The sequence below is a fragment of the Mesocricetus auratus genome, unplaced genomic scaffold, assembly GCF_017639785.1.
Source record: "Mesocricetus auratus isolate SY011 unplaced genomic scaffold, BCM_Maur_2.0 contig_9478_pilon_obj, whole genome shotgun sequence".
In the NCBI taxonomy this organism is placed as follows: domain Eukaryota; kingdom Metazoa; phylum Chordata; class Mammalia; order Rodentia; family Cricetidae; genus Mesocricetus; species Mesocricetus auratus.
In genome coordinates this window covers 7,274-21,970 of record NW_024432742.1, presented here as the reverse complement: position 1 = coordinate 21,970, position 14,697 = coordinate 7,274, and the positions used below count along the sequence as shown (strand labels likewise).

General features: G+C 42.3%; 1 protein-coding gene and 1 non-coding gene across 2 annotated transcripts; both read left to right on the top strand.

The window, feature by feature from the left end:
* The first annotated feature begins 3,318 nt into the window (after positions 1–3,318).
* On the top strand, positions 3,319–13,717 carry LOC121138392 (KAT8 regulatory NSL complex subunit 2-like). The gene is made up of 3 exons (XM_040741101.1): positions 3,319–3,411; positions 13,106–13,351; positions 13,478–13,717. The coding sequence occupies exons 1-3, from the start codon at positions 3,319–3,321 to the stop codon at positions 13,715–13,717; spliced, it is 579 nt and encodes a 192-aa protein (XP_040597035.1).
* LOC121138393 lies at positions 10,437–10,574 on the top strand. Its single transcript, XR_005875433.1, has one exon. It is a non-coding gene; the product is annotated as a small nucleolar RNA SNORA2/SNORA34 family (small nucleolar RNA).
* Positions 13,718–14,697: the final 980 nt, after the last annotated feature.

Sequence of the window (14,697 nt, the reverse complement as noted above, 5' to 3'; positions counted from 1 at the left end):
TATTCACAAAATACAATAGAAATACTCATGTCAGTTATAATTCTCATTGTTGTAATTGGTCATGTGGCCTTAGATAATTATGAGAGTTATTCCAATTTCCCAATGTTAACATGCATATATCATATCTCCTGATGGTGCTACTCCTTTCTTAGTCTGTGAGTTTGAGGGCATTTGAAGCTTAGGTGGAAGTCTGGGTTTCCAGTTCAATAGGAATGTTTGTTGTAGCTCGTGGCAGGAGCAATGCCCCCATGTGCAACCAAAACTTCTAGATCAGAAGAACTTAGAATTGCAGAAACAGCAAGCAAAACTTTCCTAGTTTACAACTAGGGGTTTTAGTGAGTGGGATCTATCCCTGTTTCCACCACTTGATTCCTAGACCTTGAGTCATATGAAGTGGTCAGAAGCAGTACTCTCAGGAAAAACGTGTAGGTGGATAAGACATTCATTCATTGGTTACAGCTGATCAATCAGTGAGTAGTTACACATTTGGTCATTTCTCCTTCCAAACAAACTGTATGGCCAGGTGCACTGCCTGACTTCTGCCCACTGTGAAGGTCTCCCTTCATCAGTATGAAATATGATCCTAATTAGTCTGAATCTATAAAAACGAAGAGTTGGATATTTATTGAGAAAGCTTAAAGGTAAGAGGAGCAGAACAGCCAGCCACCATAAACTTCTTACCCCCAAAAATATCAGACTGAATGGGGGAGATCCTTTGTCTATGAATCATCAGACTGAATACGTGGCTGAGATCTCCAACACTTTATTATATTATTTTCTTTACCTTCCCAGTGCTAGGAGTCACCATGTCTGACTTTGTTTCTCTTTTAGCCTGACATCATCTTATATACCCAATGATGTTCTTGATCATCTGATCTTCCTGCTTCCTCCTCCCAAGTGCCACCACTGTCTGGCCTCTATGGTTAAGTATTGGCTAGCTCTACCCTATTTAGTTCTGGAGCCCACTTTTTAATTGGATCCTTTGGTGTTTTTGAGACTTGCTTCTTGAGTTCTAAGTAAATTTATAGTGGGGACTGGGGTATGTTCCTGTTATTCCATATATCTCCAAGTCTTTATCAGGAAGGGGTGTTGGGTTTTTCCATAGGTTTTGAAATTAAAGACTCGTATTTAATCTGCATCACTTGAGCTGATATCCATCTTCAGCTGCTTGATGGCTGCTGCTCACTTCTAATCCCAGCACTCAGGAGGCAGAAGTATTTGGATTTTGATAGTTGCAGGCCAGCGTGAATCACAGAATAAGTTCCATGGCTGCACCGAAATCCCCTGTGTTAAAAATACGCCCTCCCCCTTAAAAAATATAACAATCATTAAGATCCGTCTTTAATCTGGATCAGACATTCTGGTGGCTGTCTACATATAGAAAGGATTTTGAAGAAGGAAGCTCTCTCTTTGCCTGTTTGTCTTCAGCCCTGGCTAATCAGTCCATTGCTTTATCAGAATTAGAGACACTTCCTTGAGATTTTGGAGTATATTGAAGACCAGCTGAGGTAATCAGTATGGAATTCAGTATAGAAACACTCCTGAATTCTTCAGATTTTTAATGACAGGCAACATTTGTTGGACTATCAGGCCCGGCCAAACACCTAAGACATTCTAATAAATCCATTTCCAAATATTTGTAGCGATTCATTCTACTAGTCCTATTGACCCAGAGAACCATGAATAATGCAATTGTGTTTTTTGTGGGTTTTATTATTTTTTTTAACTTCCCACTGAGAAAGTTGTGCTGTTTAACAAAAATGATTCTAAATACATCTTTCGTTGCTCCATTATGTTCTAATTATTCAACATTCCATGGGTGCTACTCTGTGTTAGTATTCATTTGCCAACAATTTGCTCTGAATTTCAGAAATTTGACCCCTAAAGCAATGGAGTCTTCATCCAGCTTTATGCAGGGAGAAATTCTCATTATCTTGTTTGCAATCCTGTTCCTGGTTTTCTTTCCTGGGTGTCTGAAGTCATTATTTCAAATAGATAAAAAGTTCAGCTCACCAGACCTCAGTGTGAAGCCGACCTCTACATTTGGAAATCTAGACATGGCCCTTTTTCAGAAAATCCCTCAAGCCTTAAAGGTCTGATGGAGTCCCTCACGTTCTCTCACCAGCCTGCTTGGGATGATTGTCAACAGCTTTTGTAGGTTCTTTTCTACAAAGGGAAAGAGAGAGAATGCTTTTGGAGGTGTGGAAGAATGTGGAATCAGTGGTCAACCAACTGAACTTCACAATGAAATAGATGCAGGCTTTCCCTTAAATCTTCCTAACTGGGACTACAACACACAGCTGAAGGTAGGGAGCGGCTGAAGGTCTATCGCTAGGCTCTGGTGGCAGGTCTCAAGGGAGCTGGCAGGTGAACCACTAATTTGGCCAAGGTAACGGAAGGTCTACAAGGGGAGAAGGAACCCCATCTGTGTTTTTAGAATGTCTCTTAGAGGCTTATAGGCATTATACTCCTTTGATCCTACTTCTGAGAGTCAGCAAGCAGCAGTTGCTATGGCTTTTATTGGACAGTCTGCCTTTGACATTAGGAGAAGTTTACAGAACCTGGAAGGTCTGCAAACATTATCTTTGCAAGACCTAGTTAAGGAAGCAGGGAAAGTGTACCATAAGAGAGAGACTGAGAAAGAAAGAAGAGAAATGAAGGAAGCGGAGGAGAGACAGAATAGACAAGATAGAAGGCAAGAGAGAAATTTAACTAGGATGTTGACTGTAGTTTTAGGCAACTGGGAAGTTCATAAGAAGGAAGAAGGAACTAGGCAGGAAATCAAATGGCTTCATGGATGCCAAGCAGGCACCTCAAGGTGCTATGATCCTTGCAGCTGAACAAAAAACTAAGGAACCTAAAGACTCTTAGGACATTAGAGAACGTAGCTTCAGGTATACCCCTAAAGATCATAAGCGGATGGAGAAACTAACAATTGTGCATGGCTACTCCCCCCATGGAGTAATTGAGACAGAAGATAGCAAATCCATACTACCCCGAGAGGAGGGATGACATTATGTCACCAATTTACATCAACTTACTCATCTAGGGACAAACAATTTAAAGGACATCATGTAATGGGCCTCTTGGACATTGCTCAAAAGGTAGTTTAGAATTGCAAGGCCTGTGCCATAAACAATGCTGGACATAACCTAGGTGCCCCGGCAAATGCCTTCGGGAGACAGGCCAAGAGCATACTGGGAGGTCGATTTCACAGAAGTTAAACCAGCAAATATGGTAAACAAATATTTGTTAGTTTTCATAGATACCTTCTCAGAATGGGTAGATTCTTTCCCTACAAAGAGGGAAACAGCCAATATGTTAGCAAAGAAGATACTGGAAGAGGTTTTCCAACGATTGAGCATCCCTAAGGTAATTGGATCAGACAATGGCCTTGCCTTCATTGCCCAGGTAAGTCAGGGACTGGCAACCCAACTGGGGATTAATTGAAAATTACATTGTGCTTATAGACCCTAGAGGTCAGGACAAGTAGAAAGAATAAATAAAACATTAAAAGAGGCCTTCCTTGACTAAATTAACCTTAGAGACCAGTGGAAAGGACTGGACAGCCCTCCTGCCCTTCGCCTTGTTCCGAATATGGAACACCACAGGGAAACTAAACTCACATCATTCGAGCTCCTCCATGGAGGACTACCCCCCTTGACAGAAGCAGGAGGGGCACTTGATCTTGATGCCTCTTTCTCACAACCCCTGTTAGCTTGTTTAAAGGCTCTTGAACTGGTCAGAAAGGATGCCTGGGAATAGCTAAAAGGAGCATAAGAACCGCGAACCAAGCTGTACCACATAAGTTCTAAGTGGGAGACTCCATCCTGGTCTGGCATCATTGATCCGGCACCCCCGAACCCAGATGGAAGGGACTCTACTTGGTGCTCCTGACAAGTACCACTGCCATCAAGATTGATGGCATCCCAGCTTGGATCCATGCATCCCACGTCAAAGCGGATCCCTCCTGCAACCTAAGATGACTCCTGGAATCTGGAACAGACTGGTGATCCTCTTAAGCTACATTTCTGTCACCTGCTCATCTCAGAAGAATAGGTCTTGCTGGTGGTCCTCCTTATTACGAGGGAACTGCCAACTCTGGTACTAAATCTGGCCTGCTGTCTGTCTCAGGGTTTTGACAGCACCTTAGAGAATTTAATTCTTTCCTTTTTCTAACATTAAAAGGAGGTAGTTATTTGGTATTTTACCTGTATGTGTCTGTGCACAGTACCTAGAGAGGGCATAAGAAGACAGGAAATACTTGGGACTGGAGTTACAGAAAAATTGTTGGCTAACTCAAGGGTTCTGATAAAATAAAAAACAGAAACAAATCACAAACAGTGGATTTATTTGCTGTCAGTTGATGAGCCATCCATCTGTCCCATCTTTTTTAGTTAAAATTAATCCTTAGAAATTCTTATTAAAAGATGGTATATCAAAAAAAAGAAAAGAAAAAAGATGATATATCACTTTCCACATTTATGCCTTCATTGTATCCCTTCCCCAAGTCCCTTCCAAATTGATCCTTGTTAATAATGGATGAATTAGTGTGTTGACATACATGAATGCAACCTGCTGCTTACATTTTTGTTGTTTGTGAATATAGACATAAGGAACTACCTATTTTGTATTGGATAAATGAACAGAAATTTCATCCATGCCTGAGGCTAATTATCTTAAATTGGGGAGAATTCTACTTTTAAATAGAATCAAAATTCTGACCCAGAGTAGGTTGCCTTGGACAGGAAGCCTTTTTAAGATTAGGAAACATAGGATGAAAAATGCTGTAGCAGATAAGAGCACTGAAAAACCTTTCAGACCATCAAGCTTGGTGTTACTGGTCATCTGTGAGAGGGGGAGTCAATGGAGACAATGATTCTGTAATATTGGGCTGCAAAATATAGGGCGTTTTCTTATATAGAAATTAGTGGGCAGGGCCCAGCACATTGTCCATGCAGTCAACACTGGGGTGTCTTTTGTTCTATAAGAATGCCGGTTGAAAGCCGGGTGTTGGTGGTGCATTCCTTTAATCCCAGCACTCGGGAGGCAGAGGCAGGTGGATCTCTGTGAGTTCGAGGCCAGCCTGGTCTACAAAGTGAGTTCCAGGACAGCCTACAAAGTCACAGAGAACCCCTGTCTCGAAAAACCAAAAAAAAAAAAAAAAGAAAAAGAAAAAGAATGCAGGTTGAACCAGCCACAGAGAACCAGCCATTAAGCAGCACCCTCCATGGCCTCTGTTTCAGTGCCTGCCTCCTGGCTCCTGCTCTGCTAGAGCTCCTGTCCTCACTGCTTTTGATGCATTGTTAGATGATTTGGGGCCCAGATTATCTTAACCACACAGCTGCCATGACAGACTTAATAAAAAACAGCCAGAGAGTAGGCCTGACAGTCAATTTACTGTCAGGCAGCAACAGGTTCCAGGAAAAACCATAAGCTGATACCACCCAGGGGAGGGGCATTATCTAAGGGCAATTTACCTGACATTGCAAACATTCCAACAATTATAGATATGATCTTCAGATGTTCTGGGGCCCAGCACCCACCTATTTGCTTTTTTGAAGACACCCCTAGCCATATGTCAGTCAGTCACACATCCTGAACCTTGAATGTCCCCTCACCCCAACCACTGCTATGATAAAAATCCTACTCAGCCAGGCTTGGCGCTCTCTGATTGTACCACTGCATGGGACACATGGAGGATTCATTCTTGCGCTTGAATCTTGAATAAAGTCTCTTTGCTTTTGCATATGGATTAAGTGTCCAGGGTAATCTTTCTCAGATTCTCACAAGCCGGGCATAGCAGTGGAACTGTGAGCAAAATGAACCATTTCTTCCTCAAGTTACTATTTTGGCCAAGTTGTTTCATCACAGCAATAGTGGCACTAAGACAATGGAGGTCTGAATGGAAAACTTCCAAAGTCTGATTGAGTTTTTAATTTCTCTTCATCACTATTGCAGTCATGGAATTGCTCTATTTATCAGGCTGTCCTCAATCTCCACAGATTGCCTGAGTCTTACTCATTGTGCCTCAATTAAAGGCATGAACCAAACCATCCAGCTGGAAATAGTTATAGTTTTTTTAATCCTTGTCACATTTATGAACACTTGGACAGCTTCTCTTGTTTGGCTACTTAAAGAATATCACTTTGAACAAGCTTGTACATATAGAACAAGGGCTACAAATGTGACAATTTTCCTGTAATATCACAGCTATGTCCCAGCATGTTCATATCTGAAACCTGCTTGGTGTTCTTCTCTGGATGAGGTTTCTTAGACTTTCCTGGATGATGTCCCTATCTCTAGTGCTTGCAACTCAATGTGCTTCTCAGTGCAATCCAAGAGTGACCTGCAATTCTTTGCAGTATGGTGGTTCTTTGTTTGTTTGTTTGTTTTTGTTTTGTTTCTTTTTTTTTTGCAGAGCTTGGATACCTTTCCTCATGTCCATTCATCTCATTTTACTTTTACTATCTGGAGATCCCATATTGATGTAAGGATCTTAAGGAAAAAGCAGGTAAGAAGGTCATGGACAGGCAGTGAAAGCAAAGACACATGCGAAGAAGAAACAGAAGTAGAGACTGCAATGAATTTGCACATAATCAGGGAATCAGTAATCATGGCAGCATTCATTTGCATGTGGTGGCCTGGTGAGCTCACCTCCCCTGGAGATCAATCAAACTTTTCACACTCACAGTGAGATAGGACAAAAGAAGCATCTCACTACATCATCTGCATGAGTATGTCCTCCTTGGAGCTGCACACTGCAGGCTGGAGCAAAGCATGCAATTTGCTGCATAATTGCATTGTGTAGTGATGCTGCAGGAGCTGAAATTCCCAGGCCTCCTTCAGGTAAGCCAGGAGTTAGAGTGGCCCTGGCTTCCAGAGGCCCCAACTGCTATTAAGAGCCATAGAGTGCCCCTTCCTATTGGGACAGTGAAAGATGACTACAGATGGGCTGAAGGTGGAAAGCATCTCTTCCCTGCACTTCCCATGATGAATAGACTGCAGTAGATGCGACTTTAGACACTTCTTGGTTGCAGGCAAGAATTACAACTGTGTTCTTGAAGTTGGGTCAATGAATATCTGGCAAATCTTCTAGAATTTGAAAGTTGAACACTGCATAGATCTTTCATTCCTCCTTCCAAACTGTCATGGACAAGGACACTGTGTACCTTTTACCTAGGTTCAGTACAATGGGTGCAATATGTCCTGGACTTGGGTTGGGGCCTCAGATTACGATGGGCCCCACGGTCAGGTCATTACTGTATAGAGTTGCTGTCTCATTTTTCAAGTCCCTCTCTCCAATGTCCCTCAAACCTGTCCTGATGCAGTTCCTGGGCATCTACAGGGATTTCTAAGGTCATATGCTCAGGCTCTTGTGGATGAAGGCTAAGGAGCAGAAGTCCAGAAAACTAGATTCTGCAGTTGGAGCCTCAGCCAGTTGATTGGCCAATGAGAGCAACAGTGACTTGGCGATCTCTGGAGGAGCTGGAGTAGTGCAGGGCCATTATACTCTCCACTCCAGATAACTTCGTCATGTAGAACAAACTATGTTTGGGCAGCTGTAGACACATAGCACTCTGCAGTGTGACGTAGAAAACTGATGGGCAGTTGTGGATATGGGGGAAGGCTTCCCTAGGGCTAGAACAGGACTCTGTGAATCTGGATTGTATATTGTTCTTACTTCTCTCTGATCACTCCTCCTTTCTGACAATGCTCAAGTTGATACTGGACCAGATCTTCCAGGAGGATTTCTCTAAGGATGAGAATGTGTTACTAAGTGTGGAATACCTAAAGCAGTAGTCTCAGAAGTAGCCTCTTCATCTCTCAAAAGGTAAGGCTGAGGATTCTCCAGTTCTCCACTCCTGAGACCCCAACTCCTGCATCAGTACCTGCCTTCCCAACCAGCATTCTAGAACTGTCCCTTTGGTGACCTTTGAATTCTCTCTGCATGTTGAATGTCAGCTCAGTAGACCATGAACCCCGATCTTTCGGTCACATGTTGGTGATTACTGCTAAGCCTTGGGACCCAGAAAAGGCTGAGGTCCTCCTGAACTTTCCTTTGTTCATTGGATGGTGAGGTTGAGAGTGTTGATGTTTTCCAGGGCAGGTGGGACCACAGCTATCTGCTGTGAAAACCTTGGAGAAAGCCTACTGGTGTCTTCAAATCTGGGATCTCAGCTCTTAAGGCCAATTCTAAGACACCCCTATGAGGTTGCAGTCACCTACTTACAGGAAGATGGGAAAATGTACTGGCCCTGACCCATTATGTTCGCTTCTAGTCATTGCCAGGAACTTTTCTCTGTGTCACTGGCACTTTGGAGAGTTGATGACAAGCTTTGCATTTTTTTCATCTTAGTACACTACCTGCTTTTTAGATCTCTTCCAGTACATCTACTGTTTACTAATTGTGGAGGCCTAGGAAAATGTTAATTTTCTGGTTCAAGCAATTTGACCCTTGCAAACCTGAAGTCCACTGCCAGGAGGTGGAACCTGTCAGCCATGCCTAATCCCTTATGTGTACAGGGCTTGCTGTGTTGCTCATGTCTCAAATTCTCAATTTCCCTCCAACTATTTGCTGATCTCCATCACTCTGGTATCCATTTCTCAGATGCTTTCATCTTCTTTGTTCAGCTTTTCTTTCAGGAAAGCATATTTGGCATTATATTGTATAATAGTTTATTTGGAAACTCAAAATAGTGTAGGATAAAAAAGAAGTACACATAAGTTAAGTTCACCACTACACTCAAGATCATAGATAGAAGCCGGGCGTTGGTGGCACACGCCTTTAATCCCAGCACTCGGGAGGCAGAGGCAGGTGGATCTCTTTGAGTTCGAAGCAGCCTGGTCTACAGAGTGAGTTCCATGACAGCCTCCAAAGCCACAGAGAAACTCTGTACCGAAAAACCAAAAAAAAAAAAAAAAAAAAGATCATAGATAGAAAGAATAGCACCATGTCAGTGTTTGTTTTGAAATAGGATAAGTTACTCTAATACCCAGACATGCCTCAAATTTGTAATTTTCTGCCTTAAGATTATAGGAAGGTATAAAACATATCTATTTTATCACAAAACACATGCAAATAAATGCAGAAGTGTAAAGTATATGTGAGTAATCATTATTAAAAATTAAAATCAGAGTTGGAGGCTGGGCTGGACCAACAGCCTCCAAAACAATACAGAGAAACCCTGTCTCGTAAAACCAAAAGAAAAAAATTAAAATCAGGGCTGGAGAGATGCTACAGATGTTAAGAGACCTGGCTGCTCTTCCAGAAGTCTTGAGTTCAATCCCAGCAACCACATGTTCGCTCATAACCATGTAAAATGAAGTCTGGTTTCCTCTTCTGGCCTACAGGCATAAATGGAGGCAGAATGCTGTATGTTGTACACAGAATAAATAAATCTTTAAAAACATAAAATCATAAATATTTTTACATATTTACAACATAAGTAATATGAAATATTTACCTAGTTATGTGTGTCTGTGTAATGCTTAATAGAGACATACATTTTTTTTAGAATCCTGAATAGTTAAATCCTTCTTTGCAGAATCTGGGAAAGAGAAGGGTTAGGATGTTGGGCAACCATTACTCCTCTTAGTATTCTAACAGGGAATGTGGTCTGTTTTCTGAGAAGTGATAACTCCTGGAGAAGGTCACAGCTGTGACATATTCTATGAACTACTAAAAATCAAATATGGAATCAGAGTAAAGAGAACTAGGGAAGCAAAGAAAAGCAAGGAAGGAGGAGAGAAGGTGAAGTCAGGAGGAGGCCAAGGTTCCTGAGGAGTCAAGTGCTGACTTCAGCCTGTGCCATGGTTCTTCACTTAGTCAGAGGATGGAAGTTTATATCATAGAGAACTAGACAACTCAGGTGTGGAAGGATGTGCTGAGACAAGGCCAGCTTAGGTAGGGAGAGGGAGGGTCCAGCATCCTGGCTTTACCCAGGTTTCCTCCTCTCTCATGTCCTCCTTCCAGTGTCTACTTTAATGGAGAGGATTTGATGAATGATGCTGGCAGCAATGCTCTTTTGTACAAGGAGCCAATAATGGGAAAAGAGTTTCCAAAGGAATTTCCTTCCCGTGATTCACTACTGTCTCCTGCTAAATCTCTAAAAATGTGACCTCCATTAAATTCATTGCTTATATCTTAGATGGACACACCGCTTCAGAAATACAGAGTCTCCTTGACTGTCAGCAACTGCAGAATCCAGATATCCAGTGTAACTGAAGTCTTCTGATTACTGTTATTCTCGTGATTTCTAGTGCATATTTAAAGAAAATAGCTGAGACTTCACCTTCCCTGGGGAATGGAGTGGGGATTGGCTGGGGCGTTGGAGAGCTGCTGGGAGGAGTGGATGTGGAGGAGAGAGAGAAGGAGCTTGGACTGACACTTGAAGCAAACTTGTTACTAATTTAAATATATAATAAAAAAATTGTTGGCCTTGAATCAAGGCCCAGTAGTGTGTTAAAGCTGTTGGTTTCAAGCTGGTGCCTAAATAAATGTCTTTCTATGATCTGTTGTCCATTTTAGGAATTTAAAAATGGTATGGTCAATTCATTAGAAAGAAACATCTGAGTGGGGTGATGGTGACCTACACCTGTAATACAAGCACTTGGGAGACAGAGGCAGGTGGATCTCTGTGCATTGCAGGACAGTCAAGGTTACACAGAGAAACCCAGTTTCAGGGACACACACACACACACACACACACACACACACACACACACACACACACCACAACATCTGGCTGAATGTGATACCCAGCTCTGTTATTGTAACACTTGGCTAACTACAGAGGCCAGCAATGCCAGATGATTAGGAGTTTGCAAGCTCCCAGGACCACAGGAAAATCTTATCTGGGGTGGGTGAAGGGGAAGCCAAAAAAATTAGCTGAGCCATTGGTAACATATGAGCATGGATGCCAGTATTAATTACATTCAAAGGTTTCTTTATAATACTTCTACATTGTTGATTTAACTTTTGTTCATTAAGTTAACTCTGTTATCAAGAAAAAGATATTGCTGTGGGTTCTCTGCCCACAACATTCTTCTGTAGTGTGAATTATGCAGTAATGTCCTTTTGTATGATTAGTGCCCTAAGGTTTATGTTTTTAACATACTCAAATTAAAGGTTAGAAGACAGATCAGGCACAAGTGTGACCTCTAGTTATCTAAAGGGATGACACTAATTGGAAATCTTAGCAATAGTGGAGAGACCATCTCGAATGCCCATTCCTGATAATGAACCTGATGTCTATACCAATCCTGGATCCTTCATCCAGTGACTGATGGAAACAGAGACAAACACCCACAGTTAAACCCTGAAGCAAACCCAAGGAACCCAGTGAAAGAGAGAGAAGAAATATGAGCAAATTGGCAAAGAATGGGCTGGCAAATCCATCAGGGTGAGGTGATCTGAACAAGGGGGAGCACTTGGACACCAGACCAACAGCTGGTAGGCCAGCATGGGACTGATCCAGATGCCCCAAATGTGAGAGTCAGTGAGGAGGCCTGGGCTACCTATGGGGCCCTGAGCAGTGGATCACTGTTTATCCCTGGAATACAAACAGACATCATGTGTCCATAACACAAAGGTGGATGCTCTCTCAGCCTGGACTCTTAGGGGAGTGCCTGTACCCTGTCCTGAGTGAAATGACAGACTCTAGATATCCCCTATTGGAAGGAATTGGCAATAGGGTGGGAGGCTGGGGGGTGATGGTGGGGGGATGTGAGAGGTGGGGAGGGAGAGGGAACTGGGATTGACATGTAAAACAAGCTAGATAAAACTAAAATAATGAAAAAATCTAAAAAAACCATACTCAAATTAGAAACCTTCAAAAAGTGGACTCTCCCTACTCCCTCCTTTCTAATTTGAAATTTAAGCCATTAACATCATATGCTTTCTGGAACAAAGCTGCATTTCTGATGGGCTACAAAACCTGTGGTGACCTGTATAGAGGAAGTGGGGAGGGAAGAACAGAACCTTCTCCTGATCTTGTCTTTGACAGGAAAGGATTGTCTTTACTCTTGTTTCTTTCTTCCCTTGTTGGACTATCACTGATGACTGAATGGCTGATCTTTTTAGCCTCAGGACAGGGACTGCAGATGTGCACTGCCACACCTTGTTTAGAGCTACTACTCTCAGAATGCAAATACATATGCAAAGTATTGAGCTCTAACCATGACTGCTTAAAACATACTTGGGCTAGATAAAGGCCAGGAAACTGCAAAGAGCCTCTGATGTATGGGGTGGAGGTTGATGGGATTTTATTGGAGGAAATTAGAGACTATGGTACACTTGAGCTATTAAAGTAGAGAGCGCCCATGTGAGGTTTAATGGAATGATGGGTGAGGAGGATGGGGACGGAAATCAACTAAAACAAGCTATGTAATACATAGGGAAACGTGATGCTTGGTAAGCTAATTCAAAATAAATAGCAAAACAGAACTTTTTATCTGGGCATGGTGGTACATGATATAATCCCAGTACTCAGGAGGCAGAGGCTGGCAGAGTTTGAGGCCAGACTGGTCTTTGTGCCAGGGCAATGTAAAGAGACCCTGTGACAACAAGCAACCTTTCAAATATTTACTGTAAAAGAGATTTTGAAATGAATCAGGCACAGTGTTTCATGGCTGTAACCTCAGCACTTCTGAGAAAATGGTGGGAAGATCAGGAGATAAAGATTATGCCTGACTAAGTAGGGGGTTCTTGGGTTTGGTTTGAAGCAAATATATATTGCTAATAGGAACAGTGTTTCTGCTGACTTAGTCTATTAAAGAGCAGAAACAGCACTGTGTCTTGGAACAGGTTGGTAGGCGCTTCTGTATCAAGATATTTTTCTCTGTCTTGTGTATATTCCTTAGCGGTGCCACAGTGGGGTCTTAGTGTCCAGGTTTAACTGGCCAGTACCCTGGAAATGAGATGGAGGATGAATTATAAATTATTGACAGGTCTAAAATTATATGCTGCAAAATGTCACTCATCAGGGAACTAAAGGATGGCTCTCTAAGTATGGGTGAGTGTGTGCATGCATGCATGACACGGCAGACTCCTGGACTGTGGCACCTCCAGTGAATTGGCCTGTTTCCTTAACTATGTCTGCAGATATTTGCCAGGACACAAACAAATAAGGTTCTCCTCAAATGCTGTCAGGGGTCTGAAGAGTTATCCTGCAACAAACCGGTTCCTGTAAGTCTTTCTGAGGTCCCCTTCTGTCCACTGCATTTCCAGTTGTCTCCTGAGATGTGTAAGCCCCAGCAGGTATTGTCTGTTTCAGATGATCTGAAGCTGGCCCCATGGATCTGTAATTGCGTTCTGCCCACTGAGAGTACACCCCTAGAGTTCAGTGATATTACTTGAACTATGATAAGTTTAAGACTGAGAGGATTAGCTGGGCCTGGTTGCATAGGCCCATAATCCAGCTACTGGCAGTTGAAGCAGGAACGACATAAATTCAGGTCTTGCCTGGGATTCAGGGACTTGGACGTTGTGGGTGATGGTATGCTGTGCCCTCCGTCGCCCTTGCTTTTTGATCCTTCACTAGCTCTTGAAGATCATTCCTACAAGGAAATTGCTGGAGGCCCAGGCCAGATGCAGGTGACTGGAGATGGGTGCAGATCTCATGTACCTCGAAATTTAAAGAAAGCCTGTGCATCTTTCCCTCAGCATGGATTGACTACTGCAAATGGAAAACCAGAACCGACTTCTGTCAGTTGACGGTTGATTCTGGATATTGTTTGACTGGTGGATCTTAGCTTTCCATTCTTCAAACAAGTCATCTCTGATCGTTTCTCACTAAGCACGGATAACCCAGACTACATTGCTTTTCTTTGGGGCTATAGAACGATATAAGCAAACATAAACCAAATTTGTGAGGAATGAGTCTTTAGTATTTAAGTTACAGGATTCTTTTCAAGGAAGAGAGTGGCAATTCCTGCCTTTAGGACTGTGTCTGGGAAAGAGAGGTTTTTGTGTGTGATTTCCTAAGCCTTGGAAGAAATCTACTAGGCAGGGCCTGCAGTCCGGAATGGCACTCTTTTGGGTGCTGACTCTTCAGTGTCTGACTGTCTCTATCTAAAAGACTGTTTTTAAGCCTTTCCTCAGCCTCACATAACTGGGCAATAGAAACAGCTTTTCATACTGACTGAAAAGCAGCCAGCTCCCAGGTCTGGTCTCTCCTTAACTATCCTTCTTGCTTTTTACTTATGTAAATGGTCTAATTCCCCGTGTAAAATATAGTAAAATGTTTGTATATAGTGTCTATTAAATGTTAAAATGTTATAGAAAATACATTAAAAATCACAAGAATCCTCACAGTGTCTTAAGTCTGTAAGTCTTCTAACATCCTTCCTCTGTGAAAAGAGTTGTCTTGTGTTTCTGATATGTGAGACCAGTTTTCAATGTTGAGCAGATATTTTTGCATTGTTTAGATTTATTAAGTTTTTATATATTACTCCTACCTTCTCTGTGTGTGTGTTTCTGTGTCTGTATTTTGTGTGTCTCTCTGGAAACAATTTGGTACAGGCTATAAATCTTACAATGATCTTCTAGTCTGTGTCCATATTATATACTACAAATCTTGAAAAAAATTCTCCTGTTGTCAGTCTCCTCTTCTTACTGTAATCAAGGAGGCTGGTAGATGGGGTCAGACTCCTGATACTGGAGTTACAGACAGTAGAAAGCTTCTGTATGTACTG